This window comes from Mesoplodon mirus, assembly GCF_964341445.2.
Source record: "Mesoplodon mirus genome assembly, chromosome: 13".
NCBI lineage: Eukaryota > Metazoa > Chordata > Mammalia > Artiodactyla > Ziphiidae > Mesoplodon > Mesoplodon mirus.
The window spans coordinates 8,097,131-8,119,757 of record NC_138989.1 but is presented as its reverse complement, the minus strand read 5'-3'; the positions used below and the strand labels follow the sequence as shown (position 1 = coordinate 8,119,757).

The following is a 22,627-nucleotide window of genomic DNA, read 5'->3' as shown; positions in this document are numbered from 1 at the left end:
GGACACGGGTTCGTGCCCCGGTCCGGGAAGATCCCACATGCCGCGGAGCGGCTGGGCCCGTGAGCCATGGCCGCTGAGCCTGCGTGTCCGGAGCCTGTGCTCCACAACGGGAGAGGCCACAGCAGCGAGAGGCCCGCGTACAGCAAAAAAAAAAAAAAAAAAAATCTACATTTAAAAATTTTTTTTTTTTTTTTTTTTTTCCTTTTGCGGTATGCGGGCCTCTCACTGTTGTGGCCTCTCCCGTTGCGGAGCACAGGCTCCGGACGCGCAGGCTCAGCGGCCATGGCTCACGGGCCTAGTTGCTCCGCGGCACGTGGGATCTTCCCGGACCGGGGCATGAACCCGTGTCCCCTGCATTGGCAAGCGGACTCTCAACCACTGCGCCACCAGGGAAGCCCTACATTTAAAAATTTTAAAACTTAGGTGAACATCTCCCTGACCTTGGGGTTGGCAAAGATTTCTTAGCCAGGACAGAAAAAGCACTAACCGTAAAAGGCATGAGCACAAACGCACAGTCCCAGCAATGGCTTCTGACCAGGGAGAAGAGCGAGCCCTAAAAGCCCAGGGCCTGGGGAGCAGGGAGGCAGGTCAAGGGTTCCCCTGGACATGGTCTCTGAGCTTCAGGCACAGAGGATCATTCTGAAATCAACACAAACCCTAATTCTGAATCTTGTAACCAGTCCCCTGCTTCCATCACCCAATTCTTTGACTCTGAAAGCCCTTGAATCACTCACTAATGCTGCCTTCCAGATGTCCTGTGGAGGTGGCACCAGGGCTGGGCAGCAGAGGGATTTCACACATTCTGTGTGACACATAGAAGGAGTCACAGGGAGGCCTATACCAGCTCCATAGAAGTTGAACTTTTGAACTCTTAGAAATAACTGGTACAGAAGGAGGGCACTTCCCATCATCAGAGGTATACAAGCACTGGTCTATAAAGGCACGAGCTCAAGAAATGATGGCTCTGGACTTCCATGGTGATGCAGTGGTTAAGAATCCGCCTGCTGGGGCTTCCCTGGTGGCGCAGTGGTTGAGAGTCCGCCTGCCAATGCAGGACACACGGGTTCGAGCCCTGGTCTGGGAGGATCCCACATGCCGGGGAGCAGCTGGCCCCGTGAGCCACAATTGCTGGGCCTGTGCGTCTGGAGCCTGTGCTCCGCAACAGGGGAGGCCACGATAGTGAGAGGCCCGCGCACCGCGATGAGGAGTGGCCCCCACTTGCCACAACTGGAGAAAGCCCTCGCACAGAAACGAAGACCCAACACAGCCATAAATAAATAAATAAAAATTAAAAAAAAAAAAAAAAAAAAAAAGAATCCGCCTGCCAATGCAGGGGACACGGGTTCGAGCCCTGATCCGGGAAGATCCCACATGCCGCAGAGCAACTAAGCCTGTGCACCACAACTACTGAGCCTGCGCTCTAGAGCCCGCGAGCCACAACTACTTGAGCCCACGCACCACATCTACTGAAGCTCCTGTGCTCCACAACAAGAGAAGCCACCGCGGTGAGAAGCCCGCGCACTGCAACGAAGAGTAGCCCCCGCTCGGCCGCAACTAGAGAAAGCCCACGTGTAGCAACGAAGACCCAACACAGCCAAAAATAATTTAAAAAAATAAATAAATAAATAAGAGACGATGGCTCTTTTATTATTATTAATTTAGGGGTTTCAAACCTAGAGCAATCAGAGTGTAAGGCAGAGATGGGGGAAGGAAATAGAGGCAAGCAACCATGATGAGCTCTGACAGAATGCTCTCTTTTCAAACTGAAAGTGGGGAATTCTTTGAGGCCATTTTGGGCAGGTACAGGCAAGGGATTTCCTCTTCAGCTGGGCATCAGATTTACCCCTCCTAAAAATCTGCCTCGGGAAGGTGACTGGGTGTCCAGACTCAGGGTCCATGAATAGGTATTTGTAATATCTTTATTTTTGCTAAGGGTATTGGTTGCTCAGAGAGGTTAAGTAGTTTGCCCAAGGTCACACTGCAACTGAGTGGCCAAGGGTACAGCCAACCTTAACCACTGCAGAAGACTAAAAGTACTTAAAAACTAAAGCTCATCTAGTTTGGTGGCTCTCAAACTTTACCCCAAAAACTTGCTAAAACCAAACTGTTTGGGTGGGGTTTAGTAACTTGCATTTAAAAAAATACCTCTGGAGATTCTGATGCAGGGGTAGGGGTGACTTTGGTGGTAGTTGAGCCCCAGACTCTGGAGACCCACCAACTGGGTTTAATGTCCTGTACTACTACTTACTGGCTCTCTGTGCATTTTTCTCATCTGCAAAATGGTGATATACACCTGAAGCTAACACAGTATTGTAAATCGACTACACTTCAATTTTTTCAAATGGTGATATTAATATGACAGGTTGTTGTAAGGAATTCTCGAGTTCTATATAATATATTCAATACAATAAAATAATAATAAACAACAAAATAATTTAACATATTTAATACAAGATAATATAGATATATTAACTTAATAATGTATTTAATAAATATATCAATTATTCTACTGTATTAATATATTTTATATTATACATTTATTTATAATAAGTAGATAAATTATTTACTAATAAAGAACTGGGAATAGTGCCTGTCATTCGTAAGTACTACTTAAGTGCTCAGTATTTTTTTTTTTTTTTTTTGCGGTAGGTGGGCCTCTCACTGTTGTGGCCTCTCACTGTTGTGGCCTCTCCCGTTGCAGAGCACAGGCTCCGGACACGCAGGCTCAGCGGCCATGGCTCACGGGCCCAGCCGCTCCGCGGCATGTGGGATCTTCCCGGACCCGGGCACGAACCCGTGTCCCCTGCATCGGCAGGCGGACTCTCAACCGCTGCGCCACCAGGGAAGCCCCGCTCAGTATTTTTTTTACCCCATGTGATGGGGAGCTTGCTACCTCCCAAGGCAGCTCCTGCCGTCTTTGGTCAGCCCCAGGCTGTGCCCACTGGCCACAGTGGTGAAGCAGTTTGCAGCAGTCCCTTCAGCTGGATCTCTATACCCTCATACACAGAGTTGATTGAAAAATTCTATTTGGCTTTTTCAAATACAAACCCCAAAAGGCTCAGAGCACACACCCTCTAGCCACTAGGGGGACCCATACATGGTGCTTGGAGGCACTGCTGGGATGGGCAGCTGGGGTTCCAAGGCTCATTCTCTACTGGCTTGTTTGGTGTTCTCTGGGAAGGTGCTTTCTCTCTGGGGCCTCAGTTTCTGTTAAGTAGGGGCTAGGAATGGGGTAGGTGTATCTCACAGCCCCAATTAGCTCTAACAATAGTGGGGAAAAGTTATTAACCACTGGCCCTTTAGGGCTCTAGGACCCTAGAGCAGGAAACAGGAATTGCCCAGATGCTCACCCCTCTCCCAAGCCACCAACCCAAGTCTTGATAGTATTTTTGTTTTTCTTTTCTTTTGCTCTGTGCACGTGGTAGGACTCAAACCGCACAGAATTAGGAGAGTGGGAGGGGCAAGATGTAGGATCTGGAGAAAGGAAACCTGGCCCCATCCCCACCCCAAAGCCCCCTGCTGAGCTGCCACTCCCACCTCTTTTGTTCCTCCTTAATCAGCAAATCTTTCCTCCCAGCTTCCAGGCTCTTCCCTTCCAGACCTGCTAGCCTCCCTCAGGCCCCATGGGCCCTCAAAACGTCGTGTGTACCCAATTCTGAGCTGGGGGGCTCTTAGAACCAAGGCCATTTCATTATCTTTTTCATTGAACCTGTTCCTATTGGGAATCTCCGGTGCGCCATATCCTGTGAGAGGCCCTGGGTGATAAGGAAGTAATTTAAACAGAGGGGAACTTTGCTCTCATCTCCTGGGGGAGCCGGGGCAGGGGCGTGGGGAGGGGAGTACAGACAAACAGGTCAGTACATAAATTAAGTGATTTCAGATACAGTAGTGATCAGAACTATAAGGGAAATAAAACAGGGCGAGGGGACAGAACATGAAACGGAGGCAACTTTAAACAGAGAAGGAAGGTCTCTCTTTGGAGGTGATATTTGAGCTGAGACACAGATGGTAAGTGAAAGAGGTAACAAGTACAAAGGCCACCAAAGAAACAAGCCCAATGGGGTGAGATTTAAAATTCCAAGTTTCCCGGTCTCATGAAAACGGAAAGGTCTCTGGGAGAATCCCAGAGACTTTTGGGAGGAGGGGTCCTTCAGTTTTATACCATCATGTGGGTGAGTGGAGGGGCGCCCTCTAGTGGTGACAAGAGTTAAATTTCACATAGCTGACCTGGAATGCCGCATGCTTGTGACTTGACTCTGGGCTAATTATGAGTTTCACTCATTCCTTTCTCTCCTGCACTTATTCATTCAACAGATATTTACTGAGCAGTGTGCCAAGCAATAACTCTAGATGCTGGGGTAGAGTTGTGAAACCGACAGGGAAGGTCCCTGTCCTCCTGGAGTCGATACCCTAGGGAACAGTTCTTAGCTCACTACTCTACCCCCACTTCCCCTCTGCCCTCCACTATTCTGCAGCTTAACTGGCCTCCTAATGATCCAACGGGCAGATATCCTTGCTTCAGCGTCTTTGCACCTGCTGTTCCCTTCCGCCCCTGGAAAGCAGGTCCCTGCTTCTTCGCATTGCTGGTTCGGGGCTCAGCTCAAAAGTGACCAAGTCAGAAAGATGTGAACTTATTTTGTTTGTTGTTTGCCTGTTCTCTTCACTAAAATACAAGATTCCATGAAAGTTACCATTCTCTTGGAATCCCTCAGCCTAGCGTTTGATAGGTGCACAGTAAACTTACTGAATGGGTTTATGATCCTGCACCCCGGCTTGTTTCAGAAGATAGTGAACTGTAAGTGAACGAGTTGGACAAAACAGACAAAAAAAATCCCTGTCCTAAAACAACAACAACAAAACGCCTTGTCCAGAGCATTTTCAATTAAAATTGCAGCCCCCACACTACCAGTGCTCCCTTTCCCTGCTTTATTTTTTTCTATACATATATCACCTTCTAAACTATTATAATTTACTCCCTCGGTGTTTGCGTGTCTCCGCCACTAGAATGTAAGCTCCACGAAGGCAGGGGATTTTGTCCATTTTGTTCACCACCCTACCCTCAGTGCCCAGAACAGTGTTGGCACCCAGCAGGTGCTCAATAAATAGAGAATGAATGAACTCCAGATCACAGTCTGCTCTTTTTTTCTGCAGACCTTGAGTCACCTTGTTCCAAGGGGGAAACGGGCTTCAGGAGGCGACCAGAGGTAACTTCAGGTGGCGCGACCCAGGAGTCCGAGCTCTGGGAGAAGGGCCACTGGAGCAGCTGCGGAGATGGGAGGCGCCGGCAGCAGGAGAGCGGTGAGGCCCGGGTGCCGGGGCACTTCCAGGAAGAGGCGCGGGCGCTAACAGCGCGGGGCCAGGGACTGTGGGCGGTACCGTCCGAGGGGACGAGTCACCTGACTAGCGCAGGCCACGCCCACCGCCCCGTGGGCGGGGCGCATGCAAATCAGCCCGCGGCGGCGGCCAATCGTGGCGCGCGCCGGGGGTCCGGGGCCCGGGGATCCGGGACGCTGGCTCGCGCGCTGGCTCGCGCGCAGGCTCTCGTCTCTGCAGCCCCGGGCTTTTGCAAGCGGCGTGGCGGGCCTGCGAGTTTGTGCTGTAGTCGCTTCCTCGACCTCCTCGTCTTCACCGGCCGGCCGGGTCAGGCCGGACCCGCTCAGGGGGCCAGGCGGCGGCTGCCTCAGGCGGAGGCGGAGGCGGAGGTGCGGGGCGGGTGGGGGCCGCTGCTTTCGCAGGCGCCTGGGCCGGCCCGCGCCTTTTCAGCGTGCTCCATGCATCCGGAGCCCGCCCCGCCCCCGAGCAGCAACTGCCCCGAGCTTCCCCTCAGCTGCGGCAACACCACCAGCGGCAGCCGCCGGAGCCGCCGCCGCAGCGGGGACGGGGAGCCCCCGGGGTCGCCGTCGCCCCCGCCGCCCGCCGTGACCTACCCGGACTGGATCGGCCAGAGTTACTCGGAGGTGATGAGCCTAAACGAGCACTCGATGCAGGCGCTGTCCTGGCGCAAGCTCTACTTGAGCCGCGCCAAGCTCAAAGCCTCCAGCCGGACTTCGGCTCTGCTCTCCGGCTTCGCCATGGTGAGTTCGGGCCGCCGTGCCCTGCCCCCTTTCAGGTCTGGCCACTGTCACCCGCAGCCCTGACGGGGCCCACAGGGGAGCTGGCTGGGCGGGCCAGGCGGGCTGGGGGTGAAGGGAAGAGCTGGGAGAAAGCTGTCGTGGACGCTGGAGGGGTCCAGAGGTGCTGGACATGAGAGGTGGGCGACACGTGACACCCGATGTGGGAGACTGGGTATCATACCCATGTCCAGAGTTGGAGGGCTCAGATACCTTCAGATGGGCAAGCTTGATGCAGCAAGGAGGGAGAAACAGCAGGATCTTCGACGTAGATCTGTAAGAAGACATTCCCACAGATGTGCAGGGGGAAAGGAAAGACATAACGTGGTCTGATCTCTTTGGAAGCAGGTATCAGGAGGTTGGGGGGTAAAGGACCCCTGAGGTGTCTCCCTAGTTGCCCCACACTTGAGGCCAGTTTCGTTTATTACCTGGTAGAGGGGATTTCCCGACACCCTGTCTCCTATGGCATTTTCCGAGGCCTCAGCCTGGGGGGTTGACAACCGCTCCCCACCTCAGTTTCTTCTCCAGAAACTTGCCACTGAGTCACTGGGTGTGGGGGAGCAGCATGGGACATGTTCCCGTTGAATGGGCTCTTTCTTGATGTAGCCGGTGGGCTTAGTTTCCGCTCCGCATTCGGGCTGGGTCGGAGTGAGAACCAGCCTCTGGGGAGTGGGGTAGGTGAGGCTGCAAGTTGGGCTGAGAAGTGGCCCCGAGGATGCCTTCGTGCTGGGGATCTTGGAGTCTCCCGGGGTCGGGAGCTAGGGAACAAGTCCTGATTATCACTTGCAGTGACGTCACCCTGAGTGGGGTCTGCTCCCCCTCCCCCCAAGGTTTTTAGCCCAGGGCACTCTTGCCTCACCAGTGAGTGAGGTAAGGTCCTGGCCTTGAGGGAGGGAGTGGCTGCACCCTTCGCGTTTTCTTGGGAAAAGAGCGTGTCTGGCACTCTCCCTGTGCTCCTCGAACTAGTGGGCGATGCACGGGAGCAAGAACTTTTTAGAAGCCCTTAGCAGTCCCAGAGCACCCTGGGGCCGCGGTGGAAAGGCCAGGTGATTGAGGTTGGGGAAGAGCTCTCCCGGCCCTGCCACTTGCTGCCTGTGCGCCCTCAGACTAATCCCTGTGTGGGCCTCGGTTTCTGAATTGGTGAATGAAGGCTGCTACTCGAGTTTCTCTGACTTTAAGAATTTAATCGAGGAAGCGTTTGAGAGGGGAGGAGAGAATGTGTGTGTTTGTAAGAAGTGTCACTCTAGTTTTTAATTTAGGTCTATATGAAGGGGTGCTGTTCTATCAGACCCAAATCCTAGGAATAGCTGACACCAAGCACCCACTAGGTGCTTGGCACTGTGTAGGTTCCCTAACTTATGCACTAAGTCCTCGACCACCCTTTGAGGTAGTTTTTTGTTTTTTGTTTTTTTTTTGCGGTACGCAGGCCTCTCACTGTTGTGGCCTCTCCCGTTGCGGAGCAAAGGCTCTGGACGTGCAGGCTCAGCAGCCATGGCTCACGGTCCCAGCCGCTCTACGGCATGTGGGATCTTCCCGGACCGGGGCACGAACCCGTGTCCCCTGCATCGGCAGGCAGACTCTCAACCACTGTGCCACCAGGGAAGCCCTGAGATAGTTTTGTCATGGGAGTTTCCCGAGGCCACACAGCTCACCTGCTGGAGCGGGATTTGAACCCAGGACGGCTGACATCCAGAACTCTCTTGGACACTTGTGCCATTTGTGGTGTATGGAGCTTTGAGCCATGTCCTGCCAGGGACCTGTTAGGACCAGGCCTTGTAGGGAATGAGAAATAGAGCAGAAAAACTTCTCTTAAGCAAAATAAAATGTTACAGTTAGGGGGAAGGGAGTGACGTCAGTGGGTGTTGGCTCTTCACAGCAGCTCTCTGGGTTTCAGATGGTGGGATGCCTATTCCTCTTTTTCTTGGGGTCATAAATTCACAGCTGCCCAGGCCCCTTCCCACTCCAGGAGAAGTAAGGAGCTGATGGGTGAAGCTTTCCTGCCTTCTTGAATCATCTCTTAGAAGCCAGGCCTTCTAATCAGATGTCATCTCCCTCTTCCTCTTGCTAAAAACAGTGTGGGGAAGTCAGGCAGCAGGGGCGGCCAGCGGCACTTGGTGGGCCTTGACTCACCCAGGCTGTTTCTTGGGGACCTTTATTTTACCCAGTCAGGGTGGTGAAGGCTTCCTGGCTCCACTGATGAAATCCCCAAAATTCTGCCAGCAGGGAAGGCTAAACCCCATGACAGCCTCTGTTCTGGGGAAGCAGTTACAAGAGAGTGACTGCGTTTGCCATGAGTCTGGAAGTGAGTGGGAGAGATGGTGTTAGGGTGGAGAGCGGGTGCTCAGCAGGGTGGGTCTGCCCGCATCCCACTCTCACCAAAGGCACCCAGCCTCGTGAAGGATACTTGGAGAGGAAGGGGTGCGACGCAGCCAAGCGCCATGGAAACTAGAGTAAGCAGGTTTCCTGGACTACCCTCCCGTGGCCTGTGAGTCAGCACAACCAACTTCCTGCCCCCAGAGGGCTTCCTTCCTAGAGACATGGAACACCAGAAGAAGTGACATAACGTGACCTTTGATTTCCAAGGGTGGGAGAGTTGGTGAGGATGCCAGACTCACCTGCGCACAAGGTGAGATTGAGGGAGGGTCTCCCAAGAGCCTGGAGGGGATGGAGAGACTCCCCTTTCATGGGTGGAAGGGCCTGGCCAGGTGCCCTGATGTACTGGGGAGATAGGCCATGGGACCTCAGACAGCGGCTTTACTCTTTGGGGCCAGTTTTCTCATGTGTGCAAAGGAGGCACATATCCTGTTCTCCCATGGACTTGCGTGCGGAGTCATTACAGGGTCCGACTGGGCCCACGAAGGATTGAGGAATCATCAGGATCTGATGACGTACACCTTAGCTGGACCCTCTCTAGTCTGCAGACAAGATTCCCATTCCTGATGGCATTTCCAGAAACAGCAGGCCTTGTGTGGGCTCAGCATCCAGACTCTTAAAACCAGGGGCCCTGGATGTAGCACATGATCAGCAGCCTACAAGTGCTCCTTGAGCTAAGGGTGCCATGACTCGGGCCGTCTGTACCTCGGTTTACCTCTCAGCAAGAGGCAGCCAGCCTCGGCCTGACCCTGTCCCTGTCCCCTTGGAGCCGTGGGGAGCACACGCAGCAGTTGTGGTGTGCTGGGGAGGGCAGCCTGTAACGTTAGCCTAAGCAGTAGATAATTGGGAAGGGTAAACAGAATGCTTTCTGTGACCTGGGATCAATTATTTTTGGATTATCTGCCTCCTCAAGTTCTCCACCTGCCAGCACCCTTTTGTTCCCAGGTTCCAGAGTGGGTTCAGAAGCTGCTTGGAATTTCTCTGAAAATGAGTTGGAAGGAAGGACTCAAATCATAAGGCATTATTGAGCCTCTGTGACACGTTCCGAGTTCAGGGGGCGTGGAGATGAGGAACAAATTACTCATGGTGCTCATTACTTTTTTTTTTTAAACATTTATTTATTTATTTATTTATGCTGCATCGGGTCTTAGTTGCAGTTCGTGGGATCCTCCACTGCGGCGCGTGGGCTTCTCTCTAGTTGTGGCCCGCGTGCTCAGTAGTTTCGGTGTGCGGGCTTAGTTGCCCCACGGCATGTGGGATCTTAGTTCCCCAACCAGGGATTGAACCCGCGTCCCCTGCTTTGGAAGGCATATTCTTTATTTTATTTTTTTATTTTTGGCTGCATTGGGTCTTCGTTGCTGCCCGCGGGCTTTTCTCCAGTTGCAGAGAGCGGGGGCTACTCTTCATTGCGGTGCGCGGGCTTCTCACTGCGGTGGCTTCTCTTGTTGCAGAGCATGGGCTCTAGGCACGCGGGCTTCAGTAGTTGCAGCACGTGGGCTCAGTAGTTGTGGCTCTTGGGCTCTAGAGTGCAGGCTCAGTAGTTGTGGCGCGCGGGCTTAGTTGTTTTGCCGCTTGTGGGATCTTCCCGGACCAGGGCTCGAACCCCTGTCCTCTACATTGGCAGGCGGATTCTTAACCACTGCCCCACCAGGGAAGTCCCGGTGCTTGTTACTCATGGTAATCATTGCCATTGTTGACTGGACTCATGGAATAGGCTAGACGTTGTACTAAGTATGCTCCTTGTACTATCTCTTGTGCTCTTCACAGCCTGGGGATTGAGGGTAGCTGTGGTTCCCCAGTGAATGACTTGTCCCAGGTTACCTGGCTGGTAAGCTGCGGGGCCCTGTGACCGTGGTGTGGCCCCACTGCTACGGGAGAGGAAGCACCAGAGAGAGTGGTGGGAGGACAGAGCTGGGAGGCTCACGTATTGTAGAACCGAGTAAGAACAGGGACTCTGGAGCCAGACAGCTTGGGTTCAAATCCCGGCCCTACCACTTATAACTGTGAGATCCTGGGGAAGTAGCTTAATGTCTCTGGGCCTCAGCTTCCTCTTCTGTAAAATGGGGGTAATAGTAATACCAACCTCATAGGCTTGGTGTGAGGATTCATCTGTATTTGCAAAGCACTTAGAATGTACCTGGCCCAGGTACGACGGAAACTCTCTCACCCTTGTTCCCATGATGTTGGGACTGCTTTTTTTTGGCCATGCTGCAGCATGTAGGATCCTAGTTCCCCCACCAGGAATTGCATCCGGGCCCACGACAGTGAAGGCACTGAACCTTAACCACTGGACCACCAGGGAAGCCCCCAGGGCTTCTTTTTTTTTTTTTTTTTTTTTTTTTTGCTGTACGCGGGCCTCTCACTGCTGTGGCCTCTCCCGTTGCGGAGCACAGGCTCCGGACACACAGGCTCCGCGGCCATGGCTCGCGGGCCCAGCCGCTCCGCGGCATGTGGGATCTTCCGGGATCGGGGCACGAACCCGTGTCCCCTGCATCGGCAGGCGGACTCTCAACCACTGCGCCACCAGGGAAGCCCCCCAGGGCTTCTTTTATAAGGGTTAACTGGTTTCGAAGAATGTGATTCCAGCTAAGCCTTGAGGGTGGTAGAGTTTGGGCTTGGGGAAGAACCCTCTAGCAGAGGAAGTATTAGGAGCACAGTTACTAAGGCGAGGAATTATAGGGTCTCCAGGAAAAGGCGGAGAGTGTGGTGTGGCTGGAGTTGAGGGTGTGTTGGGGATAGTAGAGGAAGATGAACCTAGCCAGACTAGATGGTGCAGGGCCTTGACTTGCTGTTTAGGACGTTTGAACTCTGGTATCGGCAATGGGGAGCCATGGAAGGTTTTGACGCAGAGGAGTTCCATGATGAATTCTTGAATAATGTTGAAGTTGTTACTATTTACTGAACACCAGGCAAGAGCCTGGACCCTTCTCTTTCATTCTTACTTAATCCTCAGAACAGCTCTTAGACATATGTACTGTCGCCTCCACAGAGGCTTACAGAGGTTCTGATCACCCAGCTAGTAGATTTCAAGCCCCAGTCCGTCTGACTTGGAGTCTTTTCTACTCAACCACCCTCTCACCGTGTCCCTTGTTTGTTGAAAACTGGGCCTTTGACGTCTTCCAGATGTGCAGTTCTGCACTCTGGGCCGTGTACAAATGGAATTTTGCTGAACGCCCCAGGGGGAAGGCACTCCCTGCCTAGCTGAGAAGCCTTTTGGAAAACTTCACAAGTGCCTGTGGCACGTGTCTGGAATTTTCAGTCAGCGTCTGTGTTGAGCTCTGCTGATTTCTGCTGGGTCCAGGGCTGATGAAGGAGAGCTCTAGGGCTTCCCAAGGTGGTACTGTGGTAATCAATGTTGGGAAGGCGATTGCCTGGAGAAATGAAACTGAGAAAGTTTAAACAAGAGCAAGTTTCACTCTGGTGGAACTTATTCTGGGAGGCCTTGAATATGCTCCCCAGAAGGGATGCCTTAAGCTGATAGAAACACGGGAATTCCCTGGCAATCCAGTGGTTAGGACTCCATGCTTTCACTGCCAAAAGCGTGGATTCAATCCCTGGTCGGGGAACTAAGATCCCGCAAGCTGTGCGGTGTGGCCAAAAAAAAACAAAAAGAAAACGGATGGAACCACAAACTCTTCAGAGGAGAATCTTCTGGGGCTGTGGTTTGACAGCCCTCTTTGGGAGCATTGGTCTAACCCAGGAACGGACCAACTTTTTCTATAAAGTAAATATTTTCAGCTTTGCAGGCCACACAGTCTCAGTGATAACTACAGGTGTCGAAAGTTCGCTTTACGCCACCTCGCTTTTACGAAAGACCTACGTTAGTACCTGTTTTCACTAACCTGAAAGAAACCCAAAGGGGATTTCTCCTTTTACCAAAAAAAGGTAAAAAGCGAAAATAGCATGTAGCATTTTTGCATGTTTGCAGTGAGCCGTTATAGAGGCAGCATGCACCCCGAGGGGTGAGACTGGCACCACCAAACTCCTTTCCCGGGAACCGCACTCAGCATCTCGGCATCAAGTCGCCAGAGCTTTGAGCTGTGTCTTTGAGCGTCTGTGCTTTAATCTCGGTTTGTTTGTGCATCTGTTAGCAAGATGTCTCCTAAGGTAATTGCTCCATCCCTTTAGGCCATTTCACCTTACAGAAGGTTTCAGAGGTACATTATAGGGGGAAACCTGTACTCAGTTCTGCTATTTTAGCTCGAAAGCAGCCACAGACCTTAGATATAGATGAGTGGGCATGGCTGTGTGCCATTAAAATTTTATTTGCAAAGAAGTACACTGAAGGCCAGTTTGGCGACCCCTGATTTAAGTGGTCTCCAAACTTTTTGAGTGCACACCCCGCTCAAAAATATTGTTAACACTAGGCTCAGTATTTGTATACATGTGTATGCACACTATGTGTATATGTACACATATGTGTGCACACTATGTGTATATGTATACATATATGTATGGTAATGAATGATATGTGTGCTAATAAAACATAAGTATTAAAAGGTACATAGGGGACTTCCCTGGTGGTCCAGTGGTTAAGACTCCACACTTCCACCGCAGGGATGCGGGTTCAGTCCTTGGTTGGGGAACTAAGATCCCACAAGCTGTGCGGCCAGAAAAGAAAAAAAAAAGTACATAAAGACAAATCAAAACAACAACAAAAAAAGTACATAAAAATACAACATTGAGGGCTTCCCTGGTGGCGCAGTGGTTGAGAGTCCGCCTGCCGATGCAGGGGACACGGGTTCGTGCCCCGGTCTGGGAAGATCCCACATGCCACGGAGCGGCTGGGCCCGTGAGCCATGGCCGCTGAGCCTGCGCGTCCGGAGCCTGTGCTCCGCAACGGGAGAGGCCACAGCAGTGAGAGGCCCACGTACCGCAAAAAAAACCCCAAAAAACAGCAACATTGAAAAGTTGAGAGGATGAGCTGAAAAAGGAATGTCATGAGAGTTCTTAGGGTTTCCAATGGATCACATAGGATTGTCTTCGGACACTTTAGAAACCCTGGGCTGAAATACCTGAAGGTCAAGTCTTGCCTTTAATATTCGTTTACTGAAGCCCCTAGAGGGACAAGGCCCAGTGCTGGAAGCTGGAGAAACAGGGAAGTAGAGTGGAGGAAACCAGACGTGTCATTACATCTTCAAAACGTGCTTGGCAAGTGCAGGGGTGGAGGAGAGTTGGTAGAGGGACGCTTATCACAGTCTGAAAATACTTGCCTGAACGTTTAGTACCCGTCATCCTCCCTGGGGCAGGGATTCTGCTGTCTTGCTGCTTTTTCTCCAGCGGAGCCACAAGATCCTTAAGGCACATAGTAAGTTCTCAATGAAAGTTGTCCGTCAGGGGAATTCTCTGGCGGTCCAGTGGTTAGGACTCCGCACTTTCACTCCTGAGGGCACGGGTTCAATCCCTGGTTGAGGAACTAAGATCCCTTAAGCTGCGCAGCACAGCCAAAAAAAAAAAAAAAGTCCATGAACGAGTGAATGGCCCCGTCCTCACCTGGGAGGCCATGGAACAGGGGTGACTTGGAAGGTAAAAACCTGAGGATGTCAGAATTAGCCAGATGAAGAGAAAGGCTAGGCCTCTTCTCTACCCCCTCCCCGCAACCTGCAGGTTCAGCCTGTTAGTGGCTTGTGACATTGATTGAGTCGCAACCAGCAGGTTTTTTTGTGTGTTCTTTTTTTTTTTTTTTTCTTTTTTTGGAATAAGAGTGGAATGAAATAGAAAGCAGCAGCATGCATCACGTGTAAGAGGAGCCTGGATTAGCATGCTTTAAGGGTAATTATTGTTTGGGGAAACTTGTTTCTGTTATAAATGGGTATGTGTCTATTTATGGAAACCTTTGGAAGACTGGTCTATGGTGGTCAAAAGAGTTTGTAAATTACTGGATGAGCCCTCAGTCCTCTCTTAATAGATAGTTTGCATCGGAGGGGAGGCCAGCAGGCTCAGGCAGCGCTCGGTGACCCAGGGTGACTGTGGCTTGGCGGCCCCAGTGAACAGGCGAAGCCCAGGCTTGGGAAAGGAGAGTTGTGTCTTCCAGCTGTTGGGCGCCCGGGTCAGGCCAGGCATGGGAAGGCTGCCTTGGAAGGGCCTGGCCTCGGCGCCAGGTGGCAGGGGTCTCCATGGAGCCCAACAGGAGTGAGAAGAGTGATTGGCGTCTGGGCGTGGTGGGCAGACACCCAGCAAGGCCAGCCAGGCCCTACCCTTCTCAGGAGCCTCTTCTTGGCTCGAGCTAGAGGTTTGGTGTCCCTGTGGCGGGGTGGTGGTGTCAGAGGTCCGCGGACCAGAGTGAGGTGGGGCTGGCCATCCCTCGCCCTTTAGGACCCATATGGCCAGGTTTAAGCAGGCCTGTGGCTGGCTGGGAGCTGTTTATTTTAGGTTAACGGCCCTGCACTCTGGCTATATTTACCTTGCGAAGCTGCTTGCAATCTGATCTGATCTCTCTGGGACTCAGCTGGGGCCCTGGGAGTCGCCTGCCAGATTCCAAGAGGCCCCCCCTGGCTTTACCCTCCCTGCCCTTGGGGAGATTTCCAAAGTGGGACACATTCTGAAAAAAGCAGTAGTTTTTTATTCCTGTGAACAGTTTTCATCAGGAGCCATGATTTGTGCCAGCCATTCGTTCACGCAGCCCCAGGACACTGAGCTTGGTCCCCAATGTGGGAACGGTACACACAGCCCGCCAGCGTGCTCCAAGTTCCAGGAACTGTCGGGTCCGGCGAGGATGGTGGGGTTTCTTCCGGAGCGCGGCGAGGCCCCTTCCTCCTCCTCAAAAGGCCCAGCGTCACAGGCTGAGCTGCCCAGGCTCCCCACCAGCCCAAGACCTCGGGGGAAATTCTGGTGTCCCCAGGCCAGGTGTGTCCCAACAGCTGTGTGTACGGCTCTGGAGCCTGGGGGTCCGGCAAGGTGGTCTCTGTCCTGCCACGGTGGCCATCTGGCCAGCTGTGCCGTGGGGCACACATTCTCCTTGTACCCAGGGTTTGGAGCTGGAGCAGGCCAGGCCCAGAGTGGGGGGTCTGAGCCCCTCACCCTCCCCAGGGAACAGAACACGGGCACACGGGGTCAGCTGTGACCAGCCTCAGCTGAGGGCGTGCAGGGGCTGTTTGTCTTTAAGCTCCGCGTTTTTCTTTTTCACTAAGATTTATTGAGTACCTTCGGGGGCTGGCCCTTTGTTAAACCCCTGTCAAGACCTCATTTAATCCCCTCAGCGATTGTCTTAGTCTGTCTGGGCTGCTATAACAGAATACCACAAACTGGGTGGCTTATAAACAACAGATGTTTATTTCTCACAGTTCTGGAGACTAGAAGTCCAAGATCAAGGTGCCAGCAGATTCAGTGTCTGGTGAGGGGCTGGCTTCCGGGTTCATAGACACTGACTACTGTCCTCACCTGGCAGGAGTGGTGAGGGGGTCTCTGCTGGGGGCGACTCTCCTGTAAGGGCACTAGGGCACCACCCCCAAGACATGGTCACCCCAAAGGTCATCTCCTCACACCATCACCTTGGGGGTTAGGATTTAAAATATGAATTTAGGGGGTTTACAGACATTCGGTCTGTAGGAGCAGATGTGAGGAAAATGCTGTTACCCCCTTTGCACAGAGCCTCAGTTTCCTCATTTGTAAAACAGTAATAATAGTGTTGCTAGTAATCACTGACACTTTATTAAGCACTTTGTGTTCATTAATCTGTTGAATCCTCATAACAGCCCCTATTTTATAGATGTAGAACCTGTGGCATAGAGAGGTTACCAGCTTTGTAAGTGGAGGAGCCAGTTCACTCTTTTTTTTTTTTTTTTTGCGATACATGGGCCTCTCACTGTTGTGGCCTCTCCCATTGCGGAGCACAGGCCCAGCGGCCATGGCTCACGGGCCCAGCCACTCCGCGGCACGTGGGATCCTCCCGGACCAGGGCACGAACCCCTGTCCCCTGCATCGGCAGGCGGACTCTCAACCACTGCGCCACCAGGGAAGCCCCAGTTCGCTCTTAATGGCTCTGTAGAGGTAGAGATACCAGGCTTAAGGGAACAGATTGGTTACCTGTATATGTGTGTGTCGTTCCCCCTGCCCCTGCTGCCGTATAGACCCCCAGCACCCAGCTCAGGGCCTGATGCACCTAATGGGTCCGGACATTTCAGGCGAGTGAATCAGTAGCCAGTGGACCTGAGGCAGCCAAGCAACAGACTCTCCTGCTGGTCCTTTCTCCGGTTTCAGGTTCCGGGGCAGCGGGCCAAAACAGGAAGAGGAAGTGCTGCGGGGGGAACGTGGCAGGAGGTGCGCCCTGCCGGAGGTGCCCCCCTTTTCCAGTGTGGTCAGGCCTGAGGACAGAGCCCAGGGAGCCCAGGGTGCAGCCCTTAACCTGCCATGCCCTGGTGGCCTGCCCTGATGCCCTGCAGCCCTCACCCGCATGTGCTAAGCAATCTCAGCATTGGCCTTAGGCCACCAGCGAGTGATCCTAAAAATGGTCAAAATCCTCATCCTCATGGCACTGCCCCAGATTTATATGGGCTTGAAGCGTGTTACAAACTCCTTCGTTGAAAAGTTTATACAATCATCAATTGTGGGAATTCTAAGACAAAAGTCTGTGACTCCTGTTGAAATTGTCTGCAAAGTCATATGATTGTATATACCTGGCTGTCTTAAGGAGTATCCAATATTTTCACCAAATTCTCAAAGTGTCCAACCCCAAATTAGCTCTAGACGATGACCTTAATTTTTCCACATACCCCCTTTTTCAGAGACAACAGGGAAGGTTTTGACCAAGGTTCCCAGGGAAGCAGGGGTGTTTCTGGAGCCAAAACCCAGGGCTGCCAATTTGGCTTTGGTTTTCTCAGGCCGGACAGGATAGAAACCCAGAGGTTTCATATAGAGACACTGGGATTGAGGGTGAGGTTTTTAAACTGAATAATGATAATAATAGTAAAGCCTCTTTTATTGAGGGTTTACTCTGTGCCAGGTACTAAGTATTTAATGTGGGATTAACTCAGTCCTCACAACTCGCCGAGTTATGTACCAGTCTTTTTTTTTTTTTTTTTTTGGCCACACCGTGCAACTTGTGGGATCTTAGTTTCCCGACTAGGGATTGAACCTGGGCCCTGGCAGTGAAAGCACCTAGTCCTAACCACTGGACTGCCAGGGAATTCCCCCAATTTTCTATTTTTAAATTATTAATTAATTAATTGATTAATTTTGGCTGCTCCGGGTCTTAGTTGCGGCATGCGGGATCTAGTTCCCTGACGAGGGATCAAACCTGGGCCCCCTGCATTGGGAGTGTGGAGTCTTACCCACTGGACCCCCAGGGAAGTCTCCCAATATTCTGTTTTTTACAGATAAGGAAACTTAGGCCCAGAAATTTAAAGGAAGTTGCCAGAGCCTCACAGCCTACTAAAGGGCAGAGCAGTCAGGGCTCAAAGCAGGCAGCCTGGCGCCAGAGCCCCTGCTCCTATCCTAACCACTGTCCTACACTGCCTTTCCAGGCCTAGGAAGGCTGTGGAGGTACAAGAAATGAAAGCAAACAGGGCCAGGTATTACAAACAAGAAAGCTGGGAAGGAAGGAGCCCACCCCCTCCCCCGGAGTAAGGAGGGGTCGGGGCAGGTGTGGGGCTCATGGGTACATTTCAGCATCAGGCCTCCCCCTTCTGAGCCTGGCACACACGGCGAACCCTTTATGAAGGGTCATTCTCCTTAATGGTGTTGTCATTGGCACTTGCTTCCCCACTTCCTCCAGCCTCGGCAGGCAGACCCTGGCAGTGTGCCCACTGCCCGCTTCTCCCGGCCCATATCTGATGAGCTGGCTCCTTCACATGGGGGTGATTTGCAAGGCCCAGGTGAGAGGAGGTGGGTGGCGGGCCTGGAGCATGCCCCTGGTGACCCCGGATCCCCACGTCTCCAGGAACTGGGGAGCAGCTAGTGCATCAGCCCTGGGGCCCTGAGCCCAGCACTGGGGCTGGAGGAGGAGATGGCCCTGGGGCTTGCCGACTGCACCGCAGCACCCAGCCAGAGCCCATCTCTTCTGGGAAGCCTCTCTTTTAATTCCTTCTTGGTTGGTGCACTGTGTTCTCAGAAAGGGCCTGGGCATGACCTGGGAGGGCCTTCATCCCTTCACCCCACCCCTCTCCTTGTCCCCAGAGCAGGGCGTGAGGAAACCTCTGCTTGGGACTTCCGTGGTGGTGCAGTGGTTAAGAATCTGCCTGCCTATGCAGGGGACACGTGTTCGAGCCCTGGTCCAGGAAGATCCCACATGCCGCGGAGCAACTAAGCCCATGCACCAGAACTACTGAGCCCGCGTGCTGCAACTACTGAAGCCCGCGTGCCTAGAGCCCGTGCTCGGCCACAAGAGAAGCCACTGCAATGAGAAGCCTACGCACCACAAGGAAGAGTAGCCCCTGCTCGCTGCAACTAGAGAAAGCCTGTGCACAGCAACGAAGACCCAACACAGCCAAAAATAAATAAAATAAATAAATTTATTTTAAAAAATAGAATAATTTTTAAAAAGAAACCTCTGCTTGGGAATTGGGAGTGTGGTGCCAACAGGGAGGGAGCCTTTTTTCATTCATGTAAACTTTTTTGTCATAGTGAAATTTACATAAAACTTACCATTTTAACCATTTGTGATGATTACTATTTGGGAGGTGTTTGCCATCTACCAGGAGCGCTCGTTTAATTGTTAAAATAATCCTATGAACTGATACGATATCCCTACTTTACAAATAAGAGAGTTGAGGGGCAGAGAGTTTCAGTGACTTTCCCAAGGACACGCAGCTCGTGAGTGGCAGAACTGGGATTCAAATCCAGGCAGCCCGGGCTCCGAGCCTGCGCCCTCTACCAGTACTTTCTGCCACTTCTCAACCCTAAGTGGGTGGGTCTTATTATCCCCATTATACAGATACGGAACACTGAGGCTCAGAGAGGCTAAGGGACTTACCCAGGGTCCCAGAGCCTGATGGGAGGAGAGCTTCTGAGCCATGACTATCCTGTCACTTAGCCCACCTCTTCCTCCCCCCCCACCCCAGGTGGCGATGGTGGAGGTGCAGCTGGACGCTGACCACGACTACCCGCCGGGGCTGCTCATCGCCTTCAGCGCCTGCACCACGGTGCTGGTGGCCGTGCACCTGTTTGCGCTCATGATCAGCACCTGCATCCTGCCCAATATCGAGGCTGTGAGCAACGTGCACAACCTCAACTCGGTCAAAGAGTCGCCCCACGAGCGCATGCACCGCCACATCGAGCTGGCCTGGGCCTTCTCCACTGTCATCGGCACGCTGCTCTTCCTGGCTGAGGTCGTGCTGCTCTGCTGGGTCAAGTTCTTGCCTCTCAAGAAGCAGCCGGGTCAGGCGCGGCCCACCAGCAAGCCCCCGGCCAGTGGCGCGGCCGCCAACGCCAGCGTCAGCACCAGTGGCATCAGCCCAGGCCAGGCCGCCGCCATCGCCTCCACCACCATCATGGTCCCCTTCGGCCTGATCTTTATCGTCTTTGCTGTCCACTTCTACCGCTCACTGGTCAGCCATAAGACGGACCGGCAGTTCCAGGAGCTCAATGAGCTGGCCGAGTTTGCCCGCCTGCAGGACCAGCTGGACCACAGAGGGGACCACCCCCTGACCCCTGGCAGCCACTATGCCTAAGCCCTCCTGGGCTGGGCACTTCGGAGCTTTGGCCTTAATGCCCTTCCCCACGACCTTGTCCTGGCCCAGCCTCAAGGACAACCTGTGTAGGGGGCTGGGCTTTTGTCAGGGGGCAGAGAGTGGAGGGAAGAGGCTTTTTTTAAAGAGAAATTACTGCACTTTGAAACTTTCCTCTAAGAGAATAAGCACTTCCTGTTCTTCCAGCTCCAGGTTCACCTCCTGTTCGGAAGCCACCGGGGGGAGCCAGAGAGGGGACAAACGCTCCCTTTGTCCCTCCTCCTCCCCTGTGCCAGTGCCACCTGGATGCCTCCTGTCCTTTCCGTCTTGACCCCCCTCCCCGTTCAGTGTCGATTGTGTGAGTGTGTGTGCGTGTGCGAACACAGAAATATACTCATAAGGGACACCTCCTCTTGTGTCTGTATTTGTTGGGTCTGGACTGCCTGGTGTTTCTCCTGGTGCCCCAATAGGTGAGCCTCTAAACAAAAAAATTTTTTTCAACATTTTGGGAAATTTCAAACCTACCCCCAAACGTTCCATGAAGAGTAACTGAAATATATATACAGTCAATTCTTATTCGCAGTGGTTCTGTTCTATAGTCACAGAACACTGAGTTAGTGAGTATTTCTCCTAAGAGGAATATGGGGTTCTGTTCCTGTGAGCCTGTGGTCACAACATTTTTGTCAACCAATCAAAACACAGCCTTATTTTTTGTGTGTTTCTTTTTAAAAACGCCTTAATATATGTTATATATAACATTGAACTTATACGCTCTTGCTATCGCAACAGCACTCATTTGTGACTGAAACGTACGTAACACATACTTTCTCCGTAAGGCACATCACAGCCTTCCTGTGCTCTGAACACTAGACAGCACTTCATTGGTACCCTTGGGGACCATTCTAAATAGTGAAATCACCAACAAAAAGCACCAAAATGTGAAAAACGTAGCACTAAATAGACTGTGAAAAGGATACTTGTTTACAGCATGAGCTGAAAGAAGGCAGAGGGTCACCTTGTTTGACCTCAGCAAGTAGGCAAATTTGCAGATACTGAAACCGTGAATAATGAGAATGAGAGTGTGTTTTCCCCCTGAGCCATATGCCTTAGTTACAGATTTCTTCCTTAAACCAAGGACATTCCTCTGCATAACCACAATCCGATGATCAGATTCAGGAAATTTGACATCGATGCGATACTATTATCTAATACAACATTCGTTTTCAGTTTCCCTCTTGTCCCAATCATGTCCTTTCTTGTGATTTTTCCATCCAGGATCATGCACTGCATTGAGTTGTCATGTCTCTTTAGTCACCTTTTATTTGGGACAGCCTTTCTTTGTCCTTTGTAATATCAACATTTTTGAAGAGTCTGAGCCAGTGGTTTTGTAGAATGCTGCCTCTGTCTTGTTTCTCTGATATTTCCTCATCTGTATGATCAGGTTGTGCAGTTTGGGAGGAATTTTTTCTCCATTTTGCAGATGACAAAAATGGATGTCCAAAGAGGATACGTTTTCGAGCCTGGAAATCTGGCTCAGAGCCTAGACACTCAGAAAGTCTTACGTAGACTGATTCTGGCTTTGCTTAAGAACTCGGAAGGTCCAGCAGCAGCATTACTGGGCCCGCCTTCTTGCAGAGCAACAATGAACAGGAGCTGAGTTGCAGCTACCTCTTACCCAGGAGATGTGTTTGCCACAGTCCCCACCACTCCCTATTGTCTGACACCAGCCCAGCTTCAGATGTCACTCACCTGGCCCCAGAGGGCCTTTGTGTTTGACAGCTTGTTCTGTCCCATAAACCTGATACAGAAAGTGGTTTTATAAAAACACAAGTGCTCTGGCTGAAGTGAAAGCTGGTTGTGGGAAAGTGTGGCCTTAAGCTTTTGTCCCTCTGTGCAGACTTGGACGTGGCCACAGCAGCTTGGAGGGCTGAGTGGGGGAGGGGGCCCCCCTTTATCCTATTGCAGCTTCTTGCCTCCGTCCTGCATCACATGCACCAGGACCCACCCCTCCCCTGTCCCCAGAAGGCCCTCTGACTGGGACCGAGTAGGGTGGGGTAGGTGCCCCTGTGTGAAAATCTCCACTGCTCCCCAGAGAAAACCTAGGCATCTTCCATCCTTCCCCTAAGATACCCACCTCCCTGCTTCTGCAGAGACCTGGCATCCTGCTGGAATAATTTCTGGGCTAAACTTGCCTGAACTCAAGAATCATTAGATTGGCTTGTAAGAAGTGGATTTCCAAGCTCTCCTGCAGATTCCAGTTCACGTTGGTCTGGGTGTCTTTGGAATCTCTTCACAAGCACTTCAGGTACTCAGACTCAGGCAACTTAGGGAAACACGGACAGTTAAGAACACAGTCCTCGGGCTTCCCTGGTGGCGCAGTGGTTGAGAGTCCGCCTGCCGATGCAGGGGACGCGGGTTCGTGGTCCGGGAGGATCCCACATGCCGCGGAGCGGCTGGGCCCGTGAGCCATGGCCGCTGGGCCTGCGCGTCCGGAGCCTGTGCTCCGCGGCGGGAGAGGCCACAACAGTGAGAGGCCCGTGT

General features: G+C 52.3%; 1 protein-coding gene across 1 annotated transcript; it reads left to right on the top strand.

Annotated features, from left to right (window-relative positions):
• The first annotated feature begins 5,526 nt into the window (after positions 1-5,526).
• On the top strand, positions 5,527-20,510 carry LOC309814864 (calcium release-activated calcium channel protein 1). The gene is made up of 2 exons (XM_082641047.1): positions 5,527-6,074; positions 19,481-20,510. Exons 1-2 carry the CDS (start codon positions 5,772-5,774, stop codon positions 20,087-20,089), a joined length of 912 nt encoding a protein of 303 aa, XP_082497173.1. The 5' UTR covers positions 5,527-5,771; the 3' UTR covers positions 20,090-20,510.
• The last annotated feature ends 2,117 nt before the right edge of the window (positions 20,511-22,627 follow it).